Genomic DNA, 27,592 nt, shown 5'->3' with positions numbered 1-27,592 from the left:
CTGCAAGCGCCCAAAGTGTTTGTTGTCACACATCCCCCAGCAACGTGCCAGCGTTCCAACGAAGGCAAAAAGCGCACAGGCTCTTTCTGGCTGGCCCATCCTCGGCAACCACGCGTTTGTTCACGCAACAGCCCACTGCAGCTTAGCGCCATTGCCCTCTGTGCTCGCCGACGGCCAGTGCTGACAGCCGCTGGAAGCATCCACTAGCCTTTTAGCCCGGCCAGGAAAGGCAGCCCTTGAGCCGCCCGCTCTTTTCCCAGCCAGCCAGCCCAGCCCAGCCCACTAATCCAGCGGATTGACTGTTGTGCCTCGTCTTTCAGGCTCGGAGGATCCCTTCGCCTCTCCACCTTTTGCTTCTCCAGCATTATCGCCTCTCCAGCCCTCAGCGCTTCCATCATCGCCCCCGTCCGTCGCCCTACAATCGCTCTCCCTGCCCAACTGTTGAATCGACGACGCCCACGGTTTTGTCCGTGTCCATTCTCTCTCCCGCATCTTTGCGCCGCAGCGGAATTTCTCCCCCAGCGAATTCCACCGACCGCCCCCTAGCGATAGGAAGGAAAAAAACCCTGAAAGACGCCGGGCTCTGCTCCTCTCGGCTCGCCGACACGGGACCGTCGCCCTCAGCTGTCCTCCCGTCATCTCCAGAAAACGCAAGAGAAATCATCGTCAGTCAATCCGTCACCGTCGACAGGCCGAGTGTATGAAGCCGACCGCCTGAATTCGGCCCTTCCCCTTACCGCAGCGACATCTCGGCCTCCCGGCCTGGCGCGACACGCCACTCTGGTCCCTCGCGAAGGAGCCTTGGTTCATGATGTCTTTCCACCCCCAAACTCCCCAAAGTCCCTCGCAATTCTCGCCCGCAACCTCATCGGATCCCTCCCTCGGCTCGTCCGGCTCTGTGGCCGCCGCGGGAACAGGAACGACGACCTTGCCGACTCCTGCACACAGCGTCAACGGCAGCTCCTCGCACCCCGACTCCATCATGCTCGACGACTCACCGCACAAGCGAAAGCGGCCCCTCGAAGATGTCGGCGAAGACCGCGACCTGAAAAAGGCTCACATTGACGACTACAAGCTCGCCATCGAAGACCTGCACCGGGACGTGGGCCTGAAATACCTCCTTCTGAAATCTCGTAAGACTCCCTCCGCTGCTCTCGTCTCGCTCCTCCTCCCTTGGATGACGGGATCTCGACAGTCGTTGGGATGTTTTTGTCGTTACTAAGATCTCTGCTTTGTTGACACTGCTATCCATCTAGCGCATCCCGAGTCTCTTCCTAGCACGTCGGAAGATCTCTACGACATGTTCGACTTGGCCAATCTGGCCGCCGAAGTTGCCAGAGAGAAGCCAAACGGCGAGAAGAACGCGCTCCGCAAGACGTACAAGGGTCACATTAAGCGGCTGGGCGTCACTGGGCACTTTGATGTCCAGAAGAAGAAGGAGGACTCGCCCTCGGATTTCCTAGCCATGCTGCAGGTTCCCGACCACGAATGGAACGTCCACATGGTCAAGGGCCGTTCTCTCATGGATGGCTTGTCGGAGCTGACCCAGTCGTCCCTGGGCCGCGCCTTAACTATGGCCAAGGGTCCAGTCGCGAAATCGGTTTGGGACACGTCGGTGTTAGGGGACATCGGCCCATCTAATGGTGATAGTTCGAAGGCACCGTCCGCGAAACCGACGGCGCCCAACACGCCTCTAATATCCATGCCTGGAGCGGCCATCAACCGGCACAAGTCTCAGCTGTCGTCTGGCTCAAATGCCGCACGACCTCAGCGCAGCATCAAGAAGCGATCCTATGGCGACAGCAGCTACGAAGGATACGGCGAGGGATTTCCCGACGATGACACTGGCCTTGAAACAGGCTACTCTACGGGAGAAGGTGAAGGAGGCCAGAAGCGCCGCAAGAAGGCAAGCGAGAACCCGAATTCCGATGCTGCCGGTCATTTCTAACACCGAGCAGAGTTCAGGAAACACACCGCCCTACCCGAGCGCCATGCGCCAATCGAGCTACGGCCCTGGAATGGTCGGAGTATGACACCTACGGCCTTTCTGAATCCGACCTGCCATTTCAACAGAGTTTACCAAAGGGACTCGCGGAGAGCTGAAATCAATGCTCTCGAAGAATCCAGAAGCTTTAGTTTTCGTCGTTGATTTTGTGGTCCATGATGGTTCTTTGCAACTTGGACTTTTTGCGACTTGGGCGTGGAACAAGAAGAAAAGTTTTGGGGACAATGGTTTTGGTAACTTGTACAGGCTCTATATCACGATACATGAAGGCTCGGCTCTCACAGAAGATCAAAGGGGGACTGGCTTGCTTTGTTTTTCTGCTTTTTTTCTCTTCGACATTTACATTTTTTTGCATCCTTGGACAAAGAGGACTTGAATCCTCACATTTGCGATTTTTGTCTAGCACGGCGTTTGGGAGAGGACAAGGGGGGTATGTATGCTTGGGCGAGCAGAAGCTTCCTTTATTTCTATATTCTCACCGGAAATATTCTGTCTCGCCCTTGTTCTTTTTTTATTCTTTTCTTTCATTTTTTCATCATCCTTTGACATTTGCGTTTGTACCTTTTTTTTTCTCCGTTTGTTTTCTGCTCATTTATACAACCCTTTCAGCAAAACAGCAGAAAAGGGCCGGTTGGAAATTTGAAACCCAAAAAAATACTTGCAGGGACGGGGAATACGGTTTGTCACTGAAGCTGCTGAAACAAGCCGCAGAAACGTCATGGAAGGGAAATTCAAGCGAGGACGGAGAACGATTCGGACGGAATGAGAACGGCTGAAATGAGAGAGACAGAAAAAATGAGGGCTAAAGACATCTTGGGACGGGAGGGCAGCTTATGGGAATAACGCTCAGCCCTTTTATGGTCACAAGGTGCAAGTTTTTTTTATTCCCTGCTTCGGGGACAGCGGAAAGGGAAATGCGGGTGTGATGGTTTGTTTTATTAGCCCCCCTTTCCCCTGGGTTTTAAAACCCCATTTTGGAGGGGAACTTTATGGCTCGTCGTGTTTGCTTTTTACACAGATACCAGTAGGTGAAACAATAAAGCTGGTCCCCCAGCGTAATTGGCACATATACTTGTCTCTCTGTAAATCGAGTGTTTGCGCGAGAAATGCTTCTTGATACCACCACGTGAGGGTTTACGAGATACGACAGCCAAGTGTATATTAACAAGAAAGTAGTTTAATAATATACACCTTGATTACTTTCAGCACTATTCCCTCTCAGCTTAAGAGCACTGTACATGTCTATCTGATCGCACCATGAGAGATTTCAAGGGGAGAATGAACAGGAAGGAAAGAAACTGATAACAATGAAATAAGGACGGAGTTGAGATGGGAATCCGGTCATCAATCATGCTAGAATACATAGGCTCGCTCAAACCAGTTTATCCCACAAAAATCCATTCAGCACACATGAATCCCTAAACACAATTGAGACAAACAAGTTATAAACACTCATCACATCGAATCGTATATAGATTGCCATGCAAGGATGGTATCAACCAAAACCCCAGCTTCTCCAACATCATGCAGATCACTGTTGATGCTGCCTTGGGTCAAGGACCCCGGTATTCTCAAGGCCACCAAAGTTGCCATTTTCGACCGTGGGATACGCCCCTCCGCTCATCTCGACCCAGTTCCAATCAAGACTCATTGATAGGGAAAAGAGATCTTGGGGGAGCAAAGGCTGCTGGAAACCACGGCCGTTGGGCGCCGGTGACGACTGAAGGTCACCGCCGAATCCGGTCATTTCCTCAAAGGATTCACATTCCATCTCCTGGGGAACCTGGAAATCCTGTGCCCATCCCATGGAGTCGAGTGACGGTGACGACCCTGAAGGCGTAGCTTTGTTCGCAGCATTCTGGTATGACCGTGCAGCAGCAAACTCGGGCGATAGGGTGTCGTGGGCATGGGACTGCGGCGTCGTCGTTGCGGTGCTGCCTGTGTGCTGCGGAGTATGGGTCGAAGATGCTGGGGTTGTCGACTTGGCGGTATGTGCAGCATTCGGCGACAAGGATTGGTTACGAGCATCACCGTTTACTGGAGTTTCCGCGGGCTTGCGCTTGCGACGGGAAGACTGCTCTCTCTCAGCCTTTTCAATAACTCTCTGAGCGATGCGACAGAATTCGGAGCAGATGCCCAGCATTCTGTGGACACCGCCCTGCTCTGCCTCTTGGCCAAGCATAGAGAGGAAAGTGACGACGAGATTCATTAGTCGAACATCTGATTTCGCTCGCTGGTCGAGAGGATTTTGGAGGATATTGCCGAAAAGGGTGACAAGTGCCGATACTGGGAAGTACAAAATCAACCTATTAAGATGTTTAGCCTTTACCTCCCTCTGTGTTGAGGGCCATGATGTTCTTACCAGACACAAGAAAAGTCTCCTTGTGGAATATACTTAAGTAGAGCAATGGTAGCCCGTGCTGCCGCTGTTGAGAGCATAGCAGACGAGAACACTCTAGGGTTCAACGGCCGTACATTCTGGCCGGAGATTGCGTAGTTGGCCAGTCGGCTTGTCCAGAATCCATGGTGAATCGACATGCGGTGGATCGTTGTCAAGCAGTTGTAATAGGTGAAATGGACCATGACGATGTGGAGGATAAGGGGCGTGTGAGAAGCCCTGATTTCATGTTCAGGCCTGAAGTCAATGGGAATTCTGTCCTTCCACTCCTCTAGCTCTTGATCCAGCTCCCCAATTGTAGCAAGAAGCTCGCCGTCGGATTGCTTTGCCGCCTTTGCTGAATATAGTCTCTTGTACACATTGCTTTCGATGACGGCGAATTCGCACATGACCCGGAACAAGTTCATTTTGCCCTTTCCATCTGCCAGAGGAATGTTTCCGATGTTATCCTCAGGGTCAGCGTCGGGAAGTTCGACGTTCATGTCGTCATCGTCTTGGGCAGGAGGACGCCCAGATCTCAGGCAGAGATCCTTGTCCAGCATGTAAGCGATCCAAAACACCCTCTTGCGCTGCTCGATTTCAATGGGGTTGAGGTTGAATCCGGTTCCCTTCTTGTGAAGGCCAATGCTATGCGAAAGTCGAATGGCAGCGGCAATCAAAAGGAAGGTTGGCTGAGGGTTGGGTGTACCCTGCATGAAGAGCGCCATTCCAAGCAGGGCCTGGACACTCAGCAGGTCCGTGTTGCGCATGGTGAGCTCGGCAAAGACGCTCATTGCGTTTTTCAAATAACCCCACGCCTTTTCATCCTCCTCTTGTGGAACCAGGTTGCTCATAACGCGCAGGCGATGGGCGATGGCTAAAGCACAGTTGAGACTGGCCCACCAACCGGAGCCCTGGTATGGATCATCGGAGTACTGGCGTTCGACTAGGTGCATAAAAGTCGGCTGGTGGAAGAGCGGGAACATGCAGTTGAAGTTTTCGAAGAAGTCCTTGAGCAGGGACATGGCCTCGGGCTTTGACGGTAGGGGTCGGAAGACAGGTCGCTGAAACAGGTCGCTGAATATTTCAGGCTTCCAATTTGTCCATTTGTGGTCGTCCTCGGAAACTTCAGAGATCATATTCTGGAAAGTGGCGTCGCCAGTCTTGTTGTTGATCCATTGGACACCCTTGGGCGAGAAGATGGAAAACCCGGAAGAAGAGCCTACGTCTTGTTAGTCGAGCGTATCCATAACAAGTCTGCCAGCATGTATGATTTTACCAATATATCTGGTTTCTCCTTGGTGATTTGTCACCAAGGAGCACATCATCTCGGACAAAGCCTCGACTTCCTCCTCGCCCTGGAGGCTGCCTGGCGTGGCAACTGGTTTCTGTTTATCCTCTTGTGTCCTATCCTTGTCCTTGTCCTTCTCTTTCTCCTTCTCCCTGTGCAGACCAGGAGATGTGACGGAGCTTCTGGGGGAAGCTGTAGCGTCGCTTTCCGACGTAAGGCGAGAAGGTGAGGAGGGGCCGGAGCTTGGGGCAACGGCTGCTGGATGTCCTGACTTTTCGATAAGTCGCTTCTCGAGTTCAGCAAGATCATCATCCTCATTTACGAGAATGCCTAAGGAGCATACGTAAGTAAGGTCAAAACTTGTCTCGGGGGAAAAGGTTGAAGAGCGTACCGGCCAGCCGAAGAAGCTTTTCCATGCGAGTTAGACGGTTCTCCAATGCTTCGATATATTTGGCCCTATCATGTGTGAGTAGAGCTCATACAAAGGACGCCTAGACAGACTTACCCCTTTGGCGTCGCCCTTTTCTTTTCAATCTGGGTGAAGATGCATTCGGTCTTGTAGTTAGTGCAATGAGTGCACGATGGCAGCTTGCCGTCACACTTGATTTTTTTCCTTCTACATTGATCACAGGCCTGGAGAAAGGTCATAGAAAGACCGGATTAGCATCTCGAGCTATATCGTTGGAAGCCAACTACAGCATATGCGCCGCTCTAACGGACATATGGCGGAAGCTTACCCTAGCAATTCTCCTTCTCTTAGCATCCTGGCTGTCGTCAAGCAGCAAGTTGGAGTCAGCAAACATCTGTGCCGTCATGTCTGGTGGAAGTTGCTGCAAGTTGGTCAAGCCATCGTAGCCAAAGATCTGTGGTGGTTGGCCTGTGAGCGGTGGTTGCACCAGGCCGGGCATCTGGAACATCCCCATGCGATCCATGGTGGTAGCGGATAAGATGCAGTTGATGTCGCCTTTGTCGGTGAAATATGCGAATCGTCTTGTCTTGCTTTGCGTGTATCGCTATAGCCTGTGATTGGGACCAGTCGACACGGCTAACATGCAAAAGACGGGAAGGTCTGAGGCTAATCCGGTAACTGGTGTTATAGCTCTTGGTGACGCAGCGTCAAACAGTTGGTGCCGTATGCCGATGCAGAACGGACAGGCGGCACTAGAAAAGACTATATGGCGTGAGGTCTTTTGTGATACCCAAGGCAGGGTTAGAGGGCATCAAATGCGATGTGTCAATGGCGAATGTCGCAAGCCGAGGTGAGAGACGTGAATGGGCTTTAATCCGTTGTTGAGAATCGCCACAGTGAAGCTCTACGGCGAATAGAACGATACGACGCGAATTTGGAATGCAGGAAATGTGAAAAGCTCGCCTCTGAAGAGAAACTCAACAAGAGGCTATTCGGATGCGCGCATCTGGGGCAACGTGAGGGAGTGAGTTGAAGGAGTGAGCGAAGGAGGATGATTTGATTTGAGAGCAGTGAGAAAACAAGCGGGGACCAGGAACCTGAACCTACTGGATCTTGTACGGAGTACGAGTACGGACTATCTCCAGTTGGTGCTCGTACTTGGTACTCGGTGCGACCACAAGCCCGCAGCCCGTCGACGGATGACACAGGCGCTCTCTTCCAGTTGCTGAGCCCCAAAACCCACTCGGGAAGCCCTCTGAAGGGCTCCGCCTGACGCTCTCCTTACAGGCTCTGGCGCTGTCTGACGGTTCCCGGTACTGCCAAGGTACAGGTACCAAATCGGGGCCTCAAACGTCTCAGCGACAATGCCGCACAAGCCGCTTCTTGCTTCTTTTTCGGCGCCCATCAGCCCACTGATACCCTGGACGTGCGGCCGTGAACGGCTAGAGCCTTGGCCAAGTGATACCGCTGGCGTCATGCCGTGTAGCAAGTACAGGTACCTGCAATTGTCAGTGCGCTGAAGCGAGCCTTGGACCTCTTCTTTCGACACACGACGGCTTCAGCGATGCTGCCTAGTGTACACACACGCATTTGATGTAAGTTATTGAAGGCAAGTTATCAAATGGTTATATAACAGACACATAAGCAAGCAGTATAATGAAAATAAAGTGAAATGGAAGAAAGTGGAAGTCAACAGGCGGTGCAAAGGGGCAACAATCCTGCCCGCCACCAAAGATCCCAACACCACCATCAAAGAAAAAGTCGCCGTGTGGTTTTGCTTCACTGATTGACCCCTTTCTCACCAGACGACGCTTGACCACCATGACTGATGCCTTAATGGGGAACTGCCACTAGCATGCGGCATCGTGTGACGGCAGAAACAAGGTGCAGCATCACATCATATGGGACTAATTTGTCTTTTACTGGTTCCCCATCCGTGCTCCATCGATGCTCAGAATCGGGCATGCTGTAACGCCCTCCGTCGTCTTGGCTTCGTGGAGTCCGTTGTCTTTCTGGCAATGTTTGTCAGCTAGGCTATGTACGACCTGCAAGCTCTCCGACGATCATTAACCCGAGTTAATAATCCTCCATATTTCCGCATATCAAGATGGTCATGGTAGCCGCTGTAGACTTATCAACCTGGAAGTCTCATACCTTGGTTAACATTCAAGTTACTATTGACGATGATTTACGGTTCCTATTAATTCTTGACGGAAAAAGATGGACAAGTCACAAAAAACACACAGGCGTAATATTCCCGGTACAGCATCGGTTATAGCGGAGATGAACGCACAAACTGCTTGGATTCCCGAGCAATCTTACGCTATGCGGACCTGCGCAACGCAACGGCGGACTTTGTAAGTCAATGTCAAATCTCCATCCTCGCAAAACAAACACACATACGGAGTACACACACAAGTAAAAAAAAAAATCCTCAGAAAAACGCCAAGTCGGCGTCGGCGCATTCTTCCCACAGACGCACACAAATTCAAAGTCAAATTCTCCCTATTGTTCTTCTTCGGGTTATTGAGGACCCCGCCGCCGCCACCAGGGAGGAAACCCGCGATGCCAATCTAGCTGCGACAAGAATAAATCATACGTGAAACACAGACACCGATCGATGCTGCAATCGCGAGACACCAAGCTGCTTAGAGTCCTGTATCCCTCCCCTATCAAACGCCACCTACCTATGTAATTTGGAATTGATTTGATTGCTCGCTTCTGGCCCTCCAATCTTTCTGCTACTGCTAAGCAATCTGCACCAACAACTTCTGCCAACAGAGTTCCGGTACCGGTACCTGTACCTCGGTTTTCTATACCAGTTCAGAACACATGCACTTGACTTGTAATATCCGCCAACTAAAAGCCCTCAGCCAATCAACCAACAAACTCGTACATTACACATCCAAGCTGGCAACAAACTAGAAGAGCCCCAGAAAAGCCACTCGTCAGCTTCTAAAAATGCGTCCACAAGTCGGTGCCCTTCAAAAGGTCCCATCGCACTAAAAAGTTGCCCAGAGTAGGAAAGTCTGTAAGCAGCCAACCAGAGCGTCGTCAGCCCTATCAGGTTTACTCGATCCCTTCTTAATATAGCTCACCTGGTTTATTATGGATTCAAAGCATGGACACTTATATTTGGACCAACGGCCGCGGTCCTGCTTTCCCGTGCTATACATAGGTGGCTTACTTACTATTCACGCTGCCTAGTAGCTCGTAGTCAATCTTCCGCTGTGGTCAACACTCTCAATCATGAGAGCCCGATGAAGTGCTGCAAGTAGACGCTTCCGAAGTCTCTTCAAACGCAAGGACCTGTCAGACGTCCAGCACCACGTGGGAGCCCGGATAAAAGTCTTACGAGTCTTTTCCAGCTATTAAGTTCCCATGACATGACTCACGCTTCAATGCAAATGTCTTCTCAGGGCGGACTTTGCGTCCCATGTTTCCCAGTGCCGGCTCCGGATCTTTGTATCAAAACACCGGCCCGCTCACACACACTTCCTGCACCGTTTCATCAACGTCTCGTCTTCTTATCAACGCGTCCGTCACACTCATCACGTTCATCCTTTTTTCTCATTCGTCTAATTTTTGTCTTCATGTCATGCAAGCTGCACGGACATCCCGGAAACACGGGCACGTAGATGCAATATAATCACTCGACGCTATTGGATCATCAACGAGATGCCTCCTAAGGTGACATCACACCAAGAGCCATCCGTCCACAAACGATCAATGGATGCCTTATATCGAACACAGCGGCTGCCGTGATAGGTTATTTGTATTCAAGCGATGTTACCTGCTCATATGCAATGCTACATTCTCCATTCTATGCGCTATGACACTGACTGCAACATCGTAGCATCTCCTTCAACCCCATCATTCTCACACAAATACGGCATAGAAAATAGTCATACATATGGGTATTTGTCTTATTTTCCTCCTCTGTCCTGGTCGTCTGAGCTGAACCCAGCGGCTGTGGATTAATCCTCAATCCCATTCTGCTTCGGATTTCTGGAGCAGCATCTGGAAGGGGGTTTGGCATACGTGATATACTGTCTGCGAACTTTATAACCTTGGTACCATTCAATTGATGCACAAACCCTATATCGTACTTCAGGAATATCTCCATTCATAGTCCCCGTTTCCCGTAAACCTCAGTCAGATTATTCATCAAATCCACCACTCCTTTGTAATCAGTGTAAATTTTCAGCGGTCACGATTTTGCAAAGGAGGCCCTTTCATCAGCCCCCTTCAGTATCGTTTTGGGGGCTTTAAACTCCAAACTTGTCCGCCAGCTGCTTGATGGCGACGAGTACTTACTTGTGGATGACGTTTCCCTCCGGATTCCCTTTAAGCTATTTGGGCGGGACCCTTGCGTGGTTATCCGGGACAAAAAAAACCGGCAAATACTTCACGTCATCTTTTCCAGCTACCACGGCTGAACATGATGTTCCTCTTACCCATTATGACAAGTTTCTTCCCATCATGACCATTACCATTGTAGTAGTAATTGAATGTGCATTTGGAATGGACTTGTTTCATGAGTCGATAGTTGTGTTTCTCTATAGATTTCTGGTTAGAGTCAAGAAATGTGAAAAGGTAGTGAGAAAACATACTGTTACGTCGAACTCGTGGCTGAGGGCAGACTTTCGCGATGTGATCCATTTTGAGGCACTTGAAACATTTCTTGCCCTTGAAAGGATTTTCCGCGAGTGCCAGGCCTTGCATCTGTTCGGTAGTAGTCTGAGTTTGTTCTTCTTCGGTAGCTGTTCCAGAGTGTTAGTGCGCTGCAGCAAATGGAAAACAAGGCTGAACATGATGTTACTCTTACCCAACTATGGGCTTAAGATGCTGGACGGAATGCGGACACAGATATGCCTGATAACGACCCCTTTGACCACGAGACTGACGACGCCGGACTTCTTTTCCACGACGTCAACGAAGACAACGTTGGACATAATCAACCGCATCATTAAACAAGTAGACGACAAGCCTGGGGATTCGTTTACCGAGAGTAGCAAGGGCAACGGGAGTAAAACTCTAGTAAGCTAGTGACAGAAAAACCAAGACAGAGAAGATTACGAACACACGCGCCTTAATAATACGCCTATACATCTTAACTCTTTGAGTATCTGTTGCTATATCTATATTTCTCTAGTAGCTGCTACTATATCTATATTTCTCTAGTATTTACTACTATAATTATAATTCTTTAGTATTTACTATTATATTTATATTTCTCTAGCACTTACTGCTTTATTTATATTTCTCTAGTAATTATTATTATATTTATATTTATTTACTACTCCGTACTTAATATTATTTTTATATTGCGCCTATATAATAAACAGATGAGGTGCTTATACTGCTGAATATATGCACTTATTCACTTTGCAGTCTCGTTTTTTCTGGCCTCCGCTTGTCTCCTAACCCAAAAGTATGTTGACGATATACAGAGCACAGAAACATACGCAAATATTATTCTATTTACAGTTGACGGCATATCCCGATAATAACGTAGTGTTTGAAGAAGACGAAGATAGTAATAACAAAGATGAGATAGCGGCTGGCGATAATAAATCTCGTCGACATGGCAAGTCAACAGATACGCTGGATGGGATAGAGATAACTTAAACTCTCGGCGCCGAAGAACTTCAAAACCCCCCCTGCCGAAAGTATTCAAACAATTGAGACTTCGTAAACACTTGAGGCCGAAGGGATTACAAGATTGATGCCCGCTAAGGGGTTCGTAGGGGTATGCAAAGCTGCTGCAATGACCAAGGTCTTCTAATTCGAGGCCACCTCTTCCAACTCATCTTCACCCTGGCTATCGTGCCAAACAAACAGATTAAAGCCAGACATCGCCATGGCGGGAGATGTCCCCATGGTCGACATATATCGATTGTTGAGGGAAACGATAATCTGTGGTAAACTCTGGTTCCAAGACTCCAGTGATTCTCCGTTTCTCTCTACCGTCCATTTCATCAATTGGCTCTTAATCAGCCTTACGTATCGTTCGAACAGCCCAGTGGATTAAGGGCGCGACACTGGTCTATGTATTAATTAGGTACTATGCTTCTCCGTATGGGATTTCAAGAGGAGGTTTCTAAAATGGCTTCTGTTATTGCAGCAGTTCTTCCTTGGCCATCCACAGATAGCCCTAATACCGAAATTCCATATTTCGATTACCTCTTCTGCTGTTGCCAGCTTGTACGCCGTGGTTATAAGGAATCTTGATAGGTAATCCACGTTTATTAGAATATATGAATGGCCCTCTCTGGTAGCTGGGGAAACCGGGCCAATGTAGTCTGTGCATACTATTTCCCATGACACTGGCTGCAGCATCGCAGCAACTCCCTCAACCCCATCATTCTCAACAACTACGACATGGAAAATAGTCATACTTATGGGTATTTGTCTTTATTTTCTCACAACTCGCACCGTCCTACTTAAGCTATACATAACATAATTGTAAAGTGTACAAAGCGCACCGTACATACAAGAATCGCTCTTTGAACCCTCCATCGATGCAAATGGATTGTCATTAGAGATGGACAAGAAAGGGAAAAGAAAATAAGTAAAAAGAGATAGACAAGAACAAAGAAAATGACCCTCCGAGATGAAAGAAAAAATCTCTTCCTTACTTTTCCTCTATATCCTTTCCTTCCTTTTCCTCAGATTACTGCCCAAAAACCCCCCACTATGTCCACGCCAACGCCACTGAAAAGGAAAAGAGAAACAAAAGGAAAAGAACCCAAAATTCAAAGCTCCATAGGTGGGGGAGCAGCCCAGTGAGTGCAGCAGCAACAGAGAGAAAAAGAAAAGCATCTTCTTAGGTGGTAATAGATTGTAGAGGAGAAAAATGTACAAGAAACAATATGGGTATGGAGTTGTATGTAACGAATTGGTATCAATCAAAGGCCTTCCTGAAATCTGGATCCTCTCCCGGGGCTCTCGCGTTGCCGCATCATAGGGGGAACGGAGGCATCAGCAGGGGGGGTTCTCGGAGGGTCTGCAAATGGGTTTGACTCTGCGACTACAGCTCGGGCTGGGCCGGATCGAACAACGGGTACGCCGCTGTCTGGTCGCATGGGGACACCAAGCTGTAACCGGGCTCCCGGTCCTCCGAAGGGATCAAAGGCCTGGGAGCCACGATTCCAGTCTGAGGTGCCGCTCATGAAACTCGCACGAGGGTCCGAGTACCCATCACCGCCCACCTGCAGAACTGATGGCAGCTTTCTGCCAGACACACGGTAGAAACCTCTTTCTCCGGTTTCCGCGGAGTTTGCAGAAGCGGAACTCGTTTTGGGGGACAAACTGGCAAACGCAGCGGTTAGTGCCGCCGCGCCGTATCTCTCCGTCATTGCGCCTCCGTTGCCGCCCCCGTTTCCTCCGCTGGGAGCTCCGTTAGGGGCACCGGTGGCCGGGGGTAGTTCACGGGACTCTGAAGTAGGTTGACTGGCGGCTTGAGCTGCATTAAGTTGACGCCGCTTGTACCTGAGAGCTAGGAGCACCAAAACAAGAAAGAAAGCCGCGCCAGCCAGTCCTCCAACTACACCTCCAATGACTTGCTTCTGCTGAGGAGAGAGCGCACTGTCGGTCGAGTTGGAAGATGAGGACGGCGTGGGCACTGCACCGCTCGCCGTTGGTGCACTATCTCCTCCAAATACACCTCCAAATGCGCCATCAGTAGGCGCAGGCTCGAAGGAAGAAGTGGCAGCTGAAATGAAGGTTTCTGAAAACGACGTAAATTGAGAAGAGGAAATCTCCGAGGTCGTCGATGAGGTATGGTGGCGTGTTGTCGTCGAAGAGAATTTGGTTGACGAGGCGGTGTTATTTACTGATTCAGCATGGAATAATGAATTGGTCGCATTATGATGAATAGAATGATGAACTATCACGTTAGGGTTAGAAGGGAGGCATGTTTGGTTAAGCTTAGACTTGGAAACCGGATGACGACATACTGTTTGTTCCGTTATGGCCAATGCCCAGTGAAGGAGCAGGGGGTGCCGTTGGAGGTGAAGAATGAGCGGGCGGAGAAAGTGATGCCGGGGGAGATACCGACGAAGCTACTGACGAAGACGCCGACGAAGACACTGGTGGAGACCCTGGTGAAGACCCCGATGGCGACCCCGAGGACGACCCCGAGGAGGAAGCTGAGCTTGGGGCAATAGGGGTGGTATTTGTTTGCGAGCCGGTGCTGGACGTTGAAGAACTGATTCCTCCGCTAGACCCCGGGCTGGAACCCGGCACAGCAGGAGCTGCTGTGCCATCCGGGTTAGAAGCAGATATCGTCTTGCCCGTGTTCTTATCCACAACGACGGTGTTTGGAATAGCAAAGCGAGTCTGCGTTTCGATTGGTGATCCACGGGTATCCACGATTTGAACGAGCGAAACGGTCTGGACGACCCTGGTAATGAGAGAGGTTGCGCTTGGAGTTAACACATCACTGGGCTTTTGGTCCGGGACAGGCACAGCAGCTCGATTATCAAGATCTGGTCCTTCAGCGTTATCGGGCTTGATGTCGTCAGGGCGAGGGCCGGCTACGGCGTCGTGAGGATACTGATGATGCAGATGCTGGCCGTGGCCGTGTGCGTGTCCAAGTTTGTATGCAGAATGAGCGTGAGCGTGCGGACCGCTCCGGGCCTGAAGGAGTGAAGGCCGGCGGTTCGTCATGGTGGCAATGTCGGTGGGCAGTGCTGATTTGCCCAGTAGCGACGATCGTATCGAATTCCCAGGTGTTGTGGGGTCTGGCTGGCTGACGCCGAGGGATGAAGCAAGTGAAATCCTAATTCGCTATTCCTTCTGCTGGCTGCATCTTGAGAACCCAAAATAACCACCGTCGTCGTAGTCAATGTCGTCGTGGCTGGTGTTGTCCGTCTTGGCGATGGCTTTATCGAAGAGGATCACCGCGCTCTCACCATCCGTCCGTGTCACTGGAGGATGGGTCTGACAAAGTTCAAAGGCGGCGAAATCGAAGACAGTAAAAAAATATCGCGAAAATAATTGCAGGACTAAATTCGCGACGGCGATTCGTTTCTTTCGTTTGCTCGTAGCTATCCGGTGCCTCTCGTTTCTGCTTCTCTATTCCTCTAGCTCGCACGCGAACTCCCCTTATTTTCAAAAGAATGGCTCAACAAATGTCAACGGAAAGAAAGGCAAAGGTCATGGCGAAGAAAAAACAAAGCAATGATGCGCGCACGTCCGCTGGCCACGAGGAGAAAAAAAAAAGAAGCAAAAGAAAAAGAGAGCAAACGGGCGAAAGAGGAGAAGCGAAGGAAGGGGAGACGACGATAGCAATCTCTCCGCCAAGGCACAGGGACGAACCGGGCCACAGAGATTTGCTCGTGTACACGTACCTCGTGTAGGCACTTGCACGGCGCAGCACGGCACACAGACAAGGACCAGCAGAGGTACCTGTACTTTGCGCCGGCACAGCTAAGGTGCGTTGTACTGCAGGTTGTACTGCAGGTACTCGTACGAACACGGGCAAGGCCTCTGGGATCGCCTGTGCAAAAGCCGAGCTGCACGACTTGAACGAGGATGCCGGGCCTTTTCGCAGCCAGGATTATTGGTCGATGGTTAATTACAGGTGCTCCAGGCACTGGCGCATCTCCCCCAATTGCTCCGTGCCTGAGGCTGATGCTAGCGCAGGTGCCGGGACAGGGCACCTTCCAGGTGCAAAAGGCCGCTGGAGAGGATACTTGTCGGTACATGTAATTTCGCTATGGCGGGGGTTGCGGCGCCAGCAGCCAATGACAGGCCGTCTGCCACTCGATTTACGGGTCTGAGTGCTGGAATGTCGAAATGCCAAGACCGCACCAAACGATGCAGGTCCGCGCACAGATTGATACGATACAGGGCGAGATGCCACTGGCCAGCAGAGGGTACAAGGAGGTGGTGAAGCTTTTGATCCGTCCATTGGGATGCATGTGATGTGTCCGTCTGAGGACTAGCAGATGCAAAAGGCATCCATCGCACGAGCAGTTGCATATGATACGATAACAACATCAGGCATTGGATGTATGGTACTTGTGTAGTGCTATGTCTGTTCAAAAACGAGTACGAGTGCAGTAAGTACTCGTAGTAGTCATACGTAATAGCATGCGTGCGTTTTCGAGGCAGCTGATACAATCTAAGATGATATAGGCAAAGGCATTGTGGTTTTAATATAGAATAGTACGGATCATCTCTCGTCGGTAATCACAATGTGCTCCATCTCGGTATGCTAGCGCGAGGGTGCGACTGGATACTCGTACTACAGACAAGATCAGTCAATCAATGGAGACAGGCTCGACGGGGCATTCCGAGCCAGGTTCGGAGAAGAAGTACGCGGCGAAATATAGCATGATGCAGTACCCATACAGAGTAAGCACGGAGAATACATACTCACAAGCGAACAGACAGGCATTTGTTCGGTAGTACAGAACATGACGACTGAGATTTCGCTGTAGTACGAGAATGTATTGACTTTATCGCCGTTAGTTGCAACAGACTCATCACGAGTCATCTCACCATGCCTTTAATTATTCTACGTCCATTAGCATCCGGAATAGCTTCCTCTAACGGCACGTGAGTTGCACCACTAAGACCTTTTCTCTTCTTCATCTCACTACTGTACAGTAGAGTCTTCGTCCGCCTAGTTGTTTGCGCGCTATTCGCCGTTTGTCCAAGGTACGGAGCGAGCAAGCGATGGACAACCCTGCTAGTGCTGTGTAGCATCAATGCGTCCCTGGCACTACAGATGGGAGACTGCACGACGAAAGAGGGCGGAGACTAGGAGCTCTCGCCGTGCTCCTGGTTAATCTGCAGGCACCGCTAAGCTGCTCTAGCAACAGTTTCGTGGGCAGTCATATCTATTACAACAGCAGTACGGAGTATCGTGCTGTCAAATTGCTTGTGGTATTTTGATAGACATTTTGCAGCAAAAGCGTATGCCTTTAAGTTGTCAAGGTACCTAGTAGGTACACGCCGATGATCAAGTAGCGTGCATCTGCTATAAAGCAAAAACGCCAACAATACGAGATAAGCTGGGTCCAAATGACACTTGACATGAATCAAAATGCCACAAAAAAGACCCCAACGGCACCAGTGCGTGCGTGTCTTGAATCAGCGTGGTTCGGAACGACGGATGTGCCGTGGTGGTGCTCCTTTCTAGCATTGATGCCCCCAATCACAAGCACTTGTACTTGCTTGTCGTTGTTGCTCTGCTTTGCTGCCATTGGCTCAGGCTGAGACATCAACCCCCACTCTGAACGGTCCATGCGCAGGCACCATGCAGTGGCTTTTTCACTGCCACATGCAGCTTAGCCTAGCCTAGCGCAACAGCTCGTGCCTGTATGGGAACATACGAGTACGCCCAGGCACCAGGTCCCAACTGCAGGGCTATTCATAGCATCAATCCAAGGCACTGTACAGCAACGTCGTGGTGCTTCTATCTAACACCTAACACCTAAATACTCGCTAAATAGCGCCGTAACACTTCTTGCTCCTCCACTAATGGGGAATACTTAGAGCCGCTATACAGCTGCAGTGCAGAGGCATTGTACTACTCCAAAATCTACTTAGGTACCTGGTAGTGATTCAGGGTCCTTATCGATTGCGCTCAGCAAAGAAACAGCAGCCCCGCCATCTGCATCTTCGGCCAGCCTCATCTCTCCCCCGCTCCGGGCCTTTGACAGTCTCCCGAGTCCCGTCGCCGATCGTTTGGCTTTGGTCCGCGAGCTTATTCTTATTCATCTTGATGACGACGACATCGAAGCTGTGATTTATTCATACATCTCCGGCCATAATAAAACAACAGTGATGGCAACTCTTCCACAATTTCATTCAGAAATTCGCTCCTGACACCAGCCCTCTTCTACACCCTCTGACATCCCGAAGATATCCATATCATCTTCACCTTTAAACCAACCGCTTCATATCATCCCTTAATCCAACACCATGGCATCGCCTCCTCCTCTACCAGAAAGATCTGTCCCCCGGCCGCCACCACCTCCCCTGCCGCCAAGGGACAATTCCCAATTACCTCCGCCACCTCCCTATTCTGCCGTGGATGAATCCCGAGCCTCGCTGGCCTCTCCGGATCAAGAAGGCCCCCAAATCCTGCTCTCTAAAGCCAAAGTTCAAGACCCCCGTACTTCGTCATCACAATCTTTGGTGCCATCAAGTTCCGACTCGGATGCCAGGCGAATCCTTCTATTGGTCTACATCCATGGGTTCTATGGGAATGACCAATCCTTTCGATCATTCCCTGCTCATGTCCATAACTTCCTGCGTGAAGCCCTTTCAGAAACCCATGCCGTCCATTCCAAAATTTACCCTAGATACAAGACGTACAAGGCTATAGATGTCGCGAGGGATAACTTTAGCGCTTGGCTGGAGCCTCACGAGTCGCCCACAACCGATGTTATCCTCATAGGTCACTCCATGGGAGGCTTACTGGCTGCCGAGATGGTTCTCATGGTAAGCCATCCCTGGTCTGAGAAAACCCATGTTTATAGCGATTTCCCTGGTCTAATGCCGTGAATTTCTACAGCCTACCCAGATCTCGTCCAGCCAGCGCTCTCTGAAGCATCGTATTCTGGGAACTCTGTCGTTAGATTCGCCCTTTTTAGGACTTCATCCCGGCATCGTAGCTTCGGGAATCTCAAGTCTCTTTCAACCATCCCCGACTCCTTCTGGTCAAGTCTCCGCATCGCCGTCCTCTCCGGAGGCTCACCCGGCTGATTCACAGCCCCTAACACCTACCATGTCGATGAATAGTCCACTGAGCGAACCAAGAGATCCTAACTTTGACCCCCCTTTCGTCAATGATGCGCCATTCAGAGAAAAATCGTTTCTTACTCGCATGATGAATTTCAGTTCCAAGCACTGGTCTGAAGGCCTCCTTACTGCCTTTGGTAACCACATTGCCTCCCATCTAGAGTTTGGGGGATGTCTGGCCGACTATCGCGGGCTCATGTCGCGATACAACCAACTTCGTGCTCTTGAAGATGTTGATGATCTCCAAGTCTTGAGCGGTGGCACATTCAACGATTCACACACTCGAGTTCGCTTTGCCAACTATTATACGCTTGCTTCTGGCCGCCCTAAACCGCCATCTACGGCTGAAGGCAGCCGTGATCCAAGCCAGGTCGATGTGTCAACAATTCCTATATCTGAGTACAAGGCTGAGGACAATATTAACACAAAGCTGGCCGACGTGACCATTTCAACAGAGGGTGATGAAACGAGAAGTTCGGTCTCTCCCACACTTTCTAATCCCAGTCCTCCAGCTAAAGAGATTGGTCTTAATGAACCAGTAGCAACCCCAACTCCAAAGAGAGAGAAGGATATTGAAAATACTGGTTCAAGTCTTCAGTTGGAAGAGCCGGAGTTGCCTACTACTTCGAACCGGCTGTCTAATGTGTCTATGTTGTCTATGCAGGAGATTGACCCAATTCCCATGGATGAAACAGAACACGATTTTATAGAGCAAGACTTAGAAACAGCACCACCAGTCATATCAGACGCACCATCCGTTGTGCCTGAGGGCTCTATCGATGAAAAGCAAACCCCATCAGACCAACCTCTGACTTCTCCTCCTGACATAGACCTCCCTCCAATCCCTGATCTCCCTCACCCCCCAGAGCAGCCGGACCTATCACAATATACAGACAAAGACTCCCGCAAACAAGCAGAAAAGGAATTCAACCGCCTCCAAAAGGCCTACGAGAACGCCGTCAAAGACCGCAGCAAGGCCCTCCGCGAACGTGAAAAGCTCATCGAGAAGCGTCAAAAGAAGGTCCAAAAGGACGCCCAAAAGGACGCGGATAAGCTCGAAAAGGACATGAAGAAGCAAAAACAAAAAGCGGAACAGGAAAAGAGACGTCTTGAGAAGGAAGAAGAAAAGGCTGGCAAGGCAGAGAAGAAGCGGCTGGACAAGGAAGAAGAAAAGGCCAGCAAAGCGGAGAAGAAGCGGCTAGACAAGGAAGCAGCCGCGGCATCGTCATCCGTCTCTTTAGCTGGGACTGCCGAGGTGGACGCTGAAGCAACGGGTAAGCCTAAGAAGTTGAGAAAGTTTTGCAATACGCCGAGCAAGACGGATGGGGTTATAGATCCTACGTGGGTGAGCGTGTACATGGACGGCATGGATGAGGTGACGGCGCATTGTGCGGTTTTCTTGCCTGGGCCGCATTATGATAAGTTGGTGGGTGATGTGGCGAGTCGGATTGTGGGTTGGGTGCATAATGATTTGTCTGTGAGGGCCATGATGGAGATGGATTGAATTGTTTTGAGCAGCTGGCCGAGCTCTAGATACATGATTTGCCGTGATTTGGATGATGATGATGAGGATATATGGATAAACATTTAACGAAGATGTAAAGGCACAAGAGTAAACTAGTAATGTAATGATTATAACTTGGTATCGATATATTTCGTCATGGAGACGCCGCGTACACTTTTCCCATCCCGAAAAAAACAATCAACATCCCCTTGGTATATAGACATATATATACATATAGCCAGCTCATACATCAAAAAGTCAATTAATTAGATCCCCACCCTCATAACGTATACAAGCATTAAACAAAATCAAAAGGATAATTCAATAGATATCCAACTCCCGCAACCGTACCCTTAAATCCTTCTTCTCCCCACTCCTCGCATCGACCCCCTTCATGATGGATGCATCAGCCTCGTCCGCCACAGGCACCAGCCCGCCATACGCGATGCTCAGCGCGCCAAGACGCACCCACTGGCCCTCAGGATCCCAGTTTTTGCGTCCGCATATCAGCGCCGTCGCCGTCGCCGCGGCACTCCCCGGGCCCGTGGCGCGATGAATCGGCCCATCGGACTTCCAGTGCCGCCCTGAGACGAGGACACCGACGAGGTGGTACTCGGGGTCAACTGGCGTGTCCTCCGCAGAAGCAAAGAGTGTGGTGACGGACGAGCGGCGGATCCAGGCGTCGATGTATTCGGAAGCAGATCTGCCCAGCGCGGAGGCAACGGGCTCAGCCAGGGACAGGGTCGACCTGTTTCCTGCGCCAGCGGGGGTTCTCTTCACGTTTAGGTCGAAGCAATACGTCTTGAGGCGCAGCATCTCGATTTTGTCGGCCTTGCGAGCAATGGCATCGCCGTCAATCTCCCACGAGAGAACCATGCCGTCGCTAAAGCCGACGGAGACTTCCATCCCAGGCGCGGCCGATACGCCGTCGAGAAGAGGTGAAGTGTCGTCCACGAGGTTGAAGTTAAAGGAGTAGCTGGGGGTGTTGTAGTTGTACGTTGTTTGATTTGGCCGCCATGCGAGCCAGGTCCATGAGGGAAAGGGACAGGGGGAATCGATGAGAGAGTAAGGGTCGATGACGGGGTTGTGAAGGAGGTCATCGTGGGAAGAGGTAGTGGAGGCGGAGATGGAAGAGGAAGGAAGTGTGCGGTTGGGCATCCATCCCAGGGCAACGGCTAGACGGTCTGTCTGGCTGACGACCTTGTGCCTGGTAAAATCGTCAGGGTGGAAAAGGGGCAGGCCGAGCAGATGCTCTACGGGGAGCTTCTCCCGCCGTGAGTATTCGTGGAGTAAGCCCCTGAAGGCATCTAGGTGGTCGTCGGTGTAAGTAAGGCTCTTGGCCAGATAGGCTTTGATATGGTTCTTCAGCTTGTTGGGCCGAAGGCTGTCTTCAGTCGAGGAGGGAAATACCCGACCAAAGTTCAATCCCGGTGCGTAGTCGAGGGGCAAAGAAAGGCTTTCGTGACAGTGTATAGCCTGGCACTGGAAGTAGATCTGCGAGGGCGTGAAGATGAGGCGTCGCCGCGACAAGAGACCCTCCTGGTATGTCCATGCCCGAGATGCCCACTTCGACGAAGCAACCTCGAGATCTGGACGAAGGAGCGACGTGGTGAAAAGGTCCGACTCCGTTTGTATTGACAGTTGTTCTTCGCGCGGTGCGCTGACTCCGACGATGCCGTCGTCAACGCTTTCACCCGCAGCAACGACGAGCGTCAGTGCCGAATGACTGAATATCTGGCCCATGAGGCTGAGCTGTCGCTGGCGCTCTGACGCTCCCTCCGCGTTTCCTTTTGCTGGCATACAATACCGGTCGACCCAAAGGTACCGATATCCAAGGCCCTTGGTGGTGGAAATAGCATCAGCAATCAGTTTCGGGAGCTGGCGCGGTAGCTGGTCGTCGTCGTCATTTCCTTGTTCAGATGTGGCCTCGGTGTCCTTGCGGCGAGAACTTCCCCAGACATAGCTGAGTGTGACATAATCCACGTTCTGGTGTCTGGTGCGGTTCTCATGGCTGCTGCGAGTGCCGCTCTGGCTTTTGTCGTCTTGGAGCTCGTCGCTCGGTACTGCTGCTGATAGCTCCTCTGCGAGAACAACTTTGTTCTCCTCACAATCAATCAGCTTCAATCCCTTGACCAACGTTAGATTCTTGACGGAACAGGCCTCGGCAGCATGATTCTCGTCGCAAAAGTCAATCCAGCTCTTTGCCAGCGGGAGATGGAGCAGCGGAGTTATCTCCCTCCCTCGAATGACCCTTGATTCGTCTCGTCGCTTGTCTTTTCCGTTGACTTTCGTATGGCCATTCTGCTTCTCTTCAGCATGGTCCTCCACATCGTCGGTTGTCGATGCCCTTGGCTTAACCTCTGATAACATCTCCTCTTTCAACTCTGCATCGGCCTCGACACCCGAATCCGTCCCTGTTTCTATCTCCCCTTGCGTGCTTGTCTCTGCCTCCAGTTCCGCATCTGTCTCTGTCGCTGTCTCCGCTTCCGTCTCAGCATCGGCTTTTGCTTCTTCCTCTTGCTCCTCCTCTTCCTCCAGCTCAGGCGCAGCCTTCACAATGTACCCCCACGGAAGAGACCGATTCCTCGTTGTGACTTCAAAGAGCACCGATTTCCCCAACGCATGCTTCTCCCCACCGCCAAGCCGCTCAAAGGCTAGGCGAATTCGCAAATACGGCGTGAACTTGGCTTTCATGACCCTCCCATCCCTCCCATCCAGGCCACCAGTCTCGTCCCCTTCCGACACTGTGGTGATCATCGAGTGGAAGAAGACACACCACGGACACTGGTTTCCCTCCTTCCTCTTCTTCCTCCGCCTCTCGTCCTCGCTCATCTCGTCTCCGTCCAGCGTCATCCCGTCGAGACCCAGCCCTTCGTCCTCGGGCAGCCTCAGCTTCAAGCAGTGTGCCAATGAAACCCATGGTCTAGAATCCCCCGGCTGCCAGTCCAGCAGCCTCGCAAAGTCAATCTCCCGGCAAACGTCGCAGAGCTGTCCAGCGTCGTCGCTCCCATCCGCCAATATCCTGCCGGCGCCGTACTTGGGAACCTCCTTCGTAAAGATGCGGCTGTGGTTCTCCCCATTCATCGCCAGTCCATCGTCACCACTGCGCCACCGTCTAGACGTCAGCTGGTGGAAGTCGAGCCCAGACTCCAGCCCTCCGTCCCAGCGGCTAGGGTCATCGCCGCCAGATCGCCCAAGTCGCCGCGACAGGATCTTGGAAAACTTCTTCATCCCAGTTGATTCGCCCGTCGATTAGAGGTCCAGTAACGTGATCCAAAAAAGCCCGGCGTCAACTCGCTTCGCGCTCTCTTCTCACTCTCACTCAACAGTTGCGCATCTTCCCGTACTACCAGATGCGCGAGCCTCTGTAGCGAGGCGCCTTCAGAAAATAATAATAATCAATGCAAGAGGAATGATAAAAGAGCGGATATAATTTGGTGAACCCGCGACTCCTTCTCTTCAAGCAAAGAAAAGCGGAACAGCGATCTCGTCGCAAAGGAATGCGATGGATGGCTTTTTGTTGTGAACCTCTTTAGTAATCGGAAGCAGCCAAAATAAGGTAGACGTATGATTCCAGAAAAGCGATTTAAAATTAGAGTTCCAGATGGCACGACGGGGTATTCAAAAAAGAAGAAGAGAAGAAAAAAAGATATAAGACAGGGGTCCCAAGCCAGACGACGCCTCCAGTATATTATAAGAAGAGTTTTACAGTAGAAAGAAGAAAGAAAAAATTAGACGAGGGAGAGACCACGCAAGGAGATAAGACACACCGAGAGCTAACGTGGTAACAGAGAAACCAGGCCCGCGGATCGGGGATCAGGAGGTTCCAAGGGGTCCCACCGCAGATGATGGTTTGACTGGGTAAGTAAAATAGTGGGTGGAAGGGCAAGACAAGAGCCCAATAGCCCGTAAAAAACCGCCGGACCGGGGCGTCTGATTGATCCGCCGAGTTTGATTGAACTTGGAGCTGCACGCCAGTCAGATTTTTCTATTTCATTTTAGTAGGTATTTGTATTTTTCCTCTTTCTATTTTTTAAAATTAAATCTCTGTTATCCCCCTCCCCCTCTTTCTATGCTGTCTTTCTCATCCATTTGAAATCAAGCAGTCAAGCCATTTCCATTTGATTCCCTTTGACGCGCCGCTCCCACTTCAAGTTCATCCCCCCTCTCTCTCCTCATTTTCGTAGCGCCGGACCATGCCCTCGCTAGTACATGTAGCCAATTATTTCTCAGTGACACCGAGTCGTGAAAATATTGGGGGAGGGATTGAAGCATTAACACGACTGTCAATTTAGGGCATTTATGCTGCCATCTCCGCCATCCAATAGTCGTGTATATCGATGAAAGGATCAATGGATAGCCCACCATTGTCGAGATATGAACTGTTGACCTCCTCAAGAGTGAGTGCTCATAAGGGTGTGCTTGAAGAAGGTCAACACAACACACCCTTACCGGGAATACACTGCAAATGCCATCGTACTGCAACGCATCCTTCTCTTCCTTTTTAGGTGCTCTATACGCTCACAATGTCACTTCAAACTTCAACACCCCCGGCCCCGAGGCAGTATCAGGTAGCATCTAGTCTAGTCTTACTTCCCGTGTCTGTGCTTGCTCCGTATCTGCTACTAAACCCTGCACGTAGCACCACGAGGACCTGGGGTAAACGGGAAATGTTCCAAATTAGCTTCCAATCTCTGGAGTGTTGCAGTCTTGGACGTCTCGCCAAGCTTGGATCCCAGCGCGTGCGGATATAAATAGAGTTGCACGCGACCAGCTCGATATTGCCTCGGGCCGTTCTGCATCTGCATCGTGGTATCCAAGCAAGGTTCATGTAGATACTCCGTAGATAATTCCGAGATGGCTACAAGTCATATCAACATCAGTCAACATATAATAATAATCATCAATCTACTCTGTATCATTCAACGCTCTTCGCTATTTCTTTTCTGAAGCGCATACTGTAATAAAAGTCGCCGAGTCTCCCAGCTCATCCAATGACGAATCTCTCCAAAGTGATTCCTAAAGCACATTTATGCGCCTAGCCTATTGTGTACCCTGCTTCCCTTCAACCGGCCCTTTTCCCTTTACCCCTTGAACTAGCATCCGTAGATCCTCCTTCACGACACATAAGCCAACGTGTTGTCGTGCCTGAGTTTTCCGACAACACCCAAGTTGGTTTCGCCGCCAGCAACGCTTGGTCCAGTTGCAAAAATCTATTGAGTCCATATGTTAGTGCGAACTATTGGATTACCAGAGAGACCACGTATTAAGCTTACCTCTCCCACAACCTCATCATCTGTTGTTTTGAATGAGCCCTTGTCCTTCAAGCGAATCTCGATGCTTGTCGCAGGTGCGCCAAAGTGGCCGTTGTCGCCTTCCTCAACTCTGTAGTCGTAGTAGGCCGTCTGCGAAACAGCGCCTACCACCCGAGCGCTTGTCAGAGCATACACAACTCGAGCGCCAGTGAAGACGCGCAGATCAGAAAGGACTGTGGAGGAAAGGTAAGGAGTGTCTGCTCCAACACGCTCTGCGGTATACACGAGCCGCAACTTGCTGAGGTCGGTGCCAAGGGATGGCTTCGCTCCAGCCGCAAACGCAGACAGCAAGTTCGAGGATGGAAGAACGCCCTGTTGAGTGAGAGTACGAGTCGACATGGCATGAGAGGCCTTGGCAAGAGGAGTGTTCAGTTTGGCGATGGACTCTTCATGGATCTTGAGCAGACTGGAGGGGCTGGCAACAATCACCGTCGGAGCGATGCCCTGAGTGGCTAGAACCAGATCTGGCGATCGGCCAGCAACCGAGTTGAAAGCTACCGAAGAATTCTGATAGAGTGCTGCCAAGGTAAGAGCAAGGGTGTGGATGCCGGCCAAAGATTCAGCGGGAAGAAATAGGTCAGAGGGAGTCAATCTCTCCTTGATGGGTATAGCATTGATCTGGGAGGCGATGCCAGCAACCAGGTTGGCCTGTGTGAAGCGCACCATCTCTTCCAATTGGCCGGGCTTCGTCTGCCAGAAAGTAACCACATCCATGGGAACCTTTTCCAAGTTTAGGGGAGGAAGCTCAGTGCCAGAGTCCGCCGGGGCGTCGCGAATGATCTCCTGCCATGTAGCAACATTGACGCTGCCACCCATGCCCTCAGGAACCTCGTTCCAGTCGAGGTGCGAGCTACCTTCATCCACGACCCAGATAAGCTGTCTCAGCGATGGATATGCCTTGGCAACGTCATCGAGCGGGAATGAGCCGGGTGTTGTTACGACGGTGTCAACGGCAGATCGGCGCATCATGGAGACGAGCTCCTCGTTTGAGACGTTGAATGGGATCAGGACAGTTGTCAAGTTCGGGTAGAAGCTGCATGCCAAGAGTGTAACCAGAAACTCGACGGAGTTGGGCAGATAGATGGCAACTCGGATGCCGCCCTGCTCTGCAATGTAATGTCCAATAAGGTTAATCTGCCTCGTAATGTCCTCTATAAAAAGAAAAACCGGTAAACAGCAGTCAGCCATCATTGTCTCTTTAAGAGCTTTCATGGAAAAGTAAACAAGTCTTGGGGATCCTACCTAGGCGATGTTCAATAACATTCTCGGATCCAAGAACAGTGAGCAGTTTTCCCTTCTTCCCTTCGTCGTTTCCAGTCGCCGCTTTCCGCCAAATATCTCGAAGATCGCCATCGCGTCCCCTCGCCCATCGAGAAGCACCGGGGTCCTTGACATCCAGTCCGCTGTTCAACGGCATGCTGTGAGGAGCAGCCAGGCATCTGTAGGCGGCGCTCTCGCCTTCATTGCGCACCGTAGAAGCGCCCGCCTGTCTGGCAAGCAGCAGAGGATGCACGTCAGGCTCGCGCGACGAGGTGATGCGGTACGTGACGAGGACAACCAGCAGCGTCACCAGCCCGGTCGAGTAGGCATCCCACTGGCCCACAAAGCCAGTGATGCCGGCGTCGAGGCTCTCGAGGAGACCCATCTCGTCGCTCGGGAGCAAGGCAAGAAGAGCTTCAAGAGTCGTGGTGATGCTTCCTTGTGCTCCCCTCTAGGGTCGAGGCATGTGATGGGAGAGGAAGAGAATGAAGAGCTGCCAACCAGCTTGGTGGGGGGGAGGACAATGTGAGATATGGATGACTGTCAAGTTGGCCAGTAATAAGCGAGCCCAGTAGTACTTCCAATCGTACCCAACCCCGAGCCTTACCTGAGGTTCTCCGGCCGCACCGGCGCAGCGGGGAATCTGTCAGCTAGGTACCGAGCTCTAGT

The 27,592-nt window shown here is 51.0% G+C and overlaps 7 protein-coding genes across 7 annotated transcripts; 3 read left to right on the top strand and 4 right to left on the bottom strand.

Annotated features, from left to right (window-relative positions):
* Positions 1–1,002: 1,002 nt before the first annotated feature.
* On the top strand, positions 1,003–2,083 carry V8C40DRAFT_39977 (Rox3 mediator complex subunit-domain-containing protein). The gene is made up of 2 exons (XM_083222938.1): positions 1,003–1,906; positions 1,959–2,083. The coding sequence occupies exons 1-2, from the start codon at positions 1,301–1,303 to the stop codon at positions 2,031–2,033; spliced, it is 681 nt and encodes a 226-aa protein (XP_083071452.1). The 5' UTR covers positions 1,003–1,300; the 3' UTR covers positions 2,034–2,083.
* V8C40DRAFT_39966 (uncharacterized protein) lies at positions 2,055–3,158 on the top strand. Its single transcript, XM_083222937.1, has one exon. The coding sequence runs from the start codon at positions 2,161–2,163 to the stop codon at positions 2,779–2,781; it is 621 nt and encodes a 206-aa protein (XP_083071451.1). The 5' UTR covers positions 2,055–2,160; the 3' UTR covers positions 2,782–3,158.
* A 13-nt stretch (positions 3,159–3,171) lies between these two features.
* V8C40DRAFT_248662 (transcription factor domain-containing protein) lies at positions 3,172–7,144 on the bottom strand. The gene is made up of 6 exons (XM_083216596.1): positions 6,411–7,144; positions 6,179–6,306; positions 6,065–6,129; positions 5,662–6,003; positions 4,368–5,604; positions 3,172–4,311 (listed from the first exon to the last, which is right to left on the bottom strand). The coding sequence occupies exons 1-6, from the start codon at positions 6,603–6,605 to the stop codon at positions 3,537–3,539; spliced, it is 2,742 nt and encodes a 913-aa protein (XP_083071450.1). The 5' UTR covers positions 6,606–7,144; the 3' UTR covers positions 3,172–3,536.
* A 5,789-nt stretch (positions 7,145–12,933) lies between these two features.
* On the bottom strand, positions 12,934–14,988 carry V8C40DRAFT_39945 (uncharacterized protein). Its single transcript, XM_083222936.1, has 2 exons — positions 14,044–14,988; positions 12,934–13,973 (listed from the first exon to the last, which is right to left on the bottom strand). The coding sequence occupies exons 1-2, from the start codon at positions 14,753–14,755 to the stop codon at positions 12,994–12,996; spliced, it is 1,692 nt and encodes a 563-aa protein (XP_083071449.1). The 5' UTR covers positions 14,756–14,988; the 3' UTR covers positions 12,934–12,993.
* Positions 14,989–17,530: 2,542 nt separating this feature from the next.
* Positions 17,531–20,473, top strand: V8C40DRAFT_39935 (uncharacterized protein). Its single transcript, XM_083222935.1, has 2 exons — positions 17,531–18,544; positions 18,618–20,473. Exons 1-2 carry the CDS (start codon positions 18,023–18,025, stop codon positions 20,346–20,348), a joined length of 2,253 nt encoding a protein of 750 aa, XP_083071448.1. The 5' UTR covers positions 17,531–18,022; the 3' UTR covers positions 20,349–20,473.
* Positions 20,471–24,170, bottom strand: V8C40DRAFT_248656 (heterokaryon incompatibility protein-domain-containing protein). The gene has a single exon (XM_083216595.1). The coding sequence runs from the start codon at positions 23,577–23,579 to the stop codon at positions 20,670–20,672; it is 2,910 nt and encodes a 969-aa protein (XP_083071447.1). The 5' UTR covers positions 23,580–24,170; the 3' UTR covers positions 20,471–20,669.
* A 1,062-nt stretch (positions 24,171–25,232) lies between these two features.
* V8C40DRAFT_248654 (uncharacterized protein) lies at positions 25,233–27,435 on the bottom strand. The gene is made up of 3 exons (XM_083216594.1): positions 26,906–27,435; positions 25,625–26,814; positions 25,233–25,561 (listed from the first exon to the last, which is right to left on the bottom strand). The coding sequence occupies exons 1-3, from the start codon at positions 27,306–27,308 to the stop codon at positions 25,466–25,468; spliced, it is 1,689 nt and encodes a 562-aa protein (XP_083071446.1). The 5' UTR covers positions 27,309–27,435; the 3' UTR covers positions 25,233–25,465.
* Between the last annotated feature and the right edge of the window lie 157 nt (positions 27,436–27,592).

This window comes from Trichoderma camerunense (assembly GCF_050948025.1).
Source record: "Trichoderma camerunense strain CBS 138272 chromosome Unknown V8C40scaffold_12, whole genome shotgun sequence".
NCBI lineage: Eukaryota > Fungi > Ascomycota > Sordariomycetes > Hypocreales > Hypocreaceae > Trichoderma > Trichoderma camerunense.
Note: the sequence above shows the minus strand (reverse complement) of the source record. Positions and strands in the feature narration are given on the sequence as shown.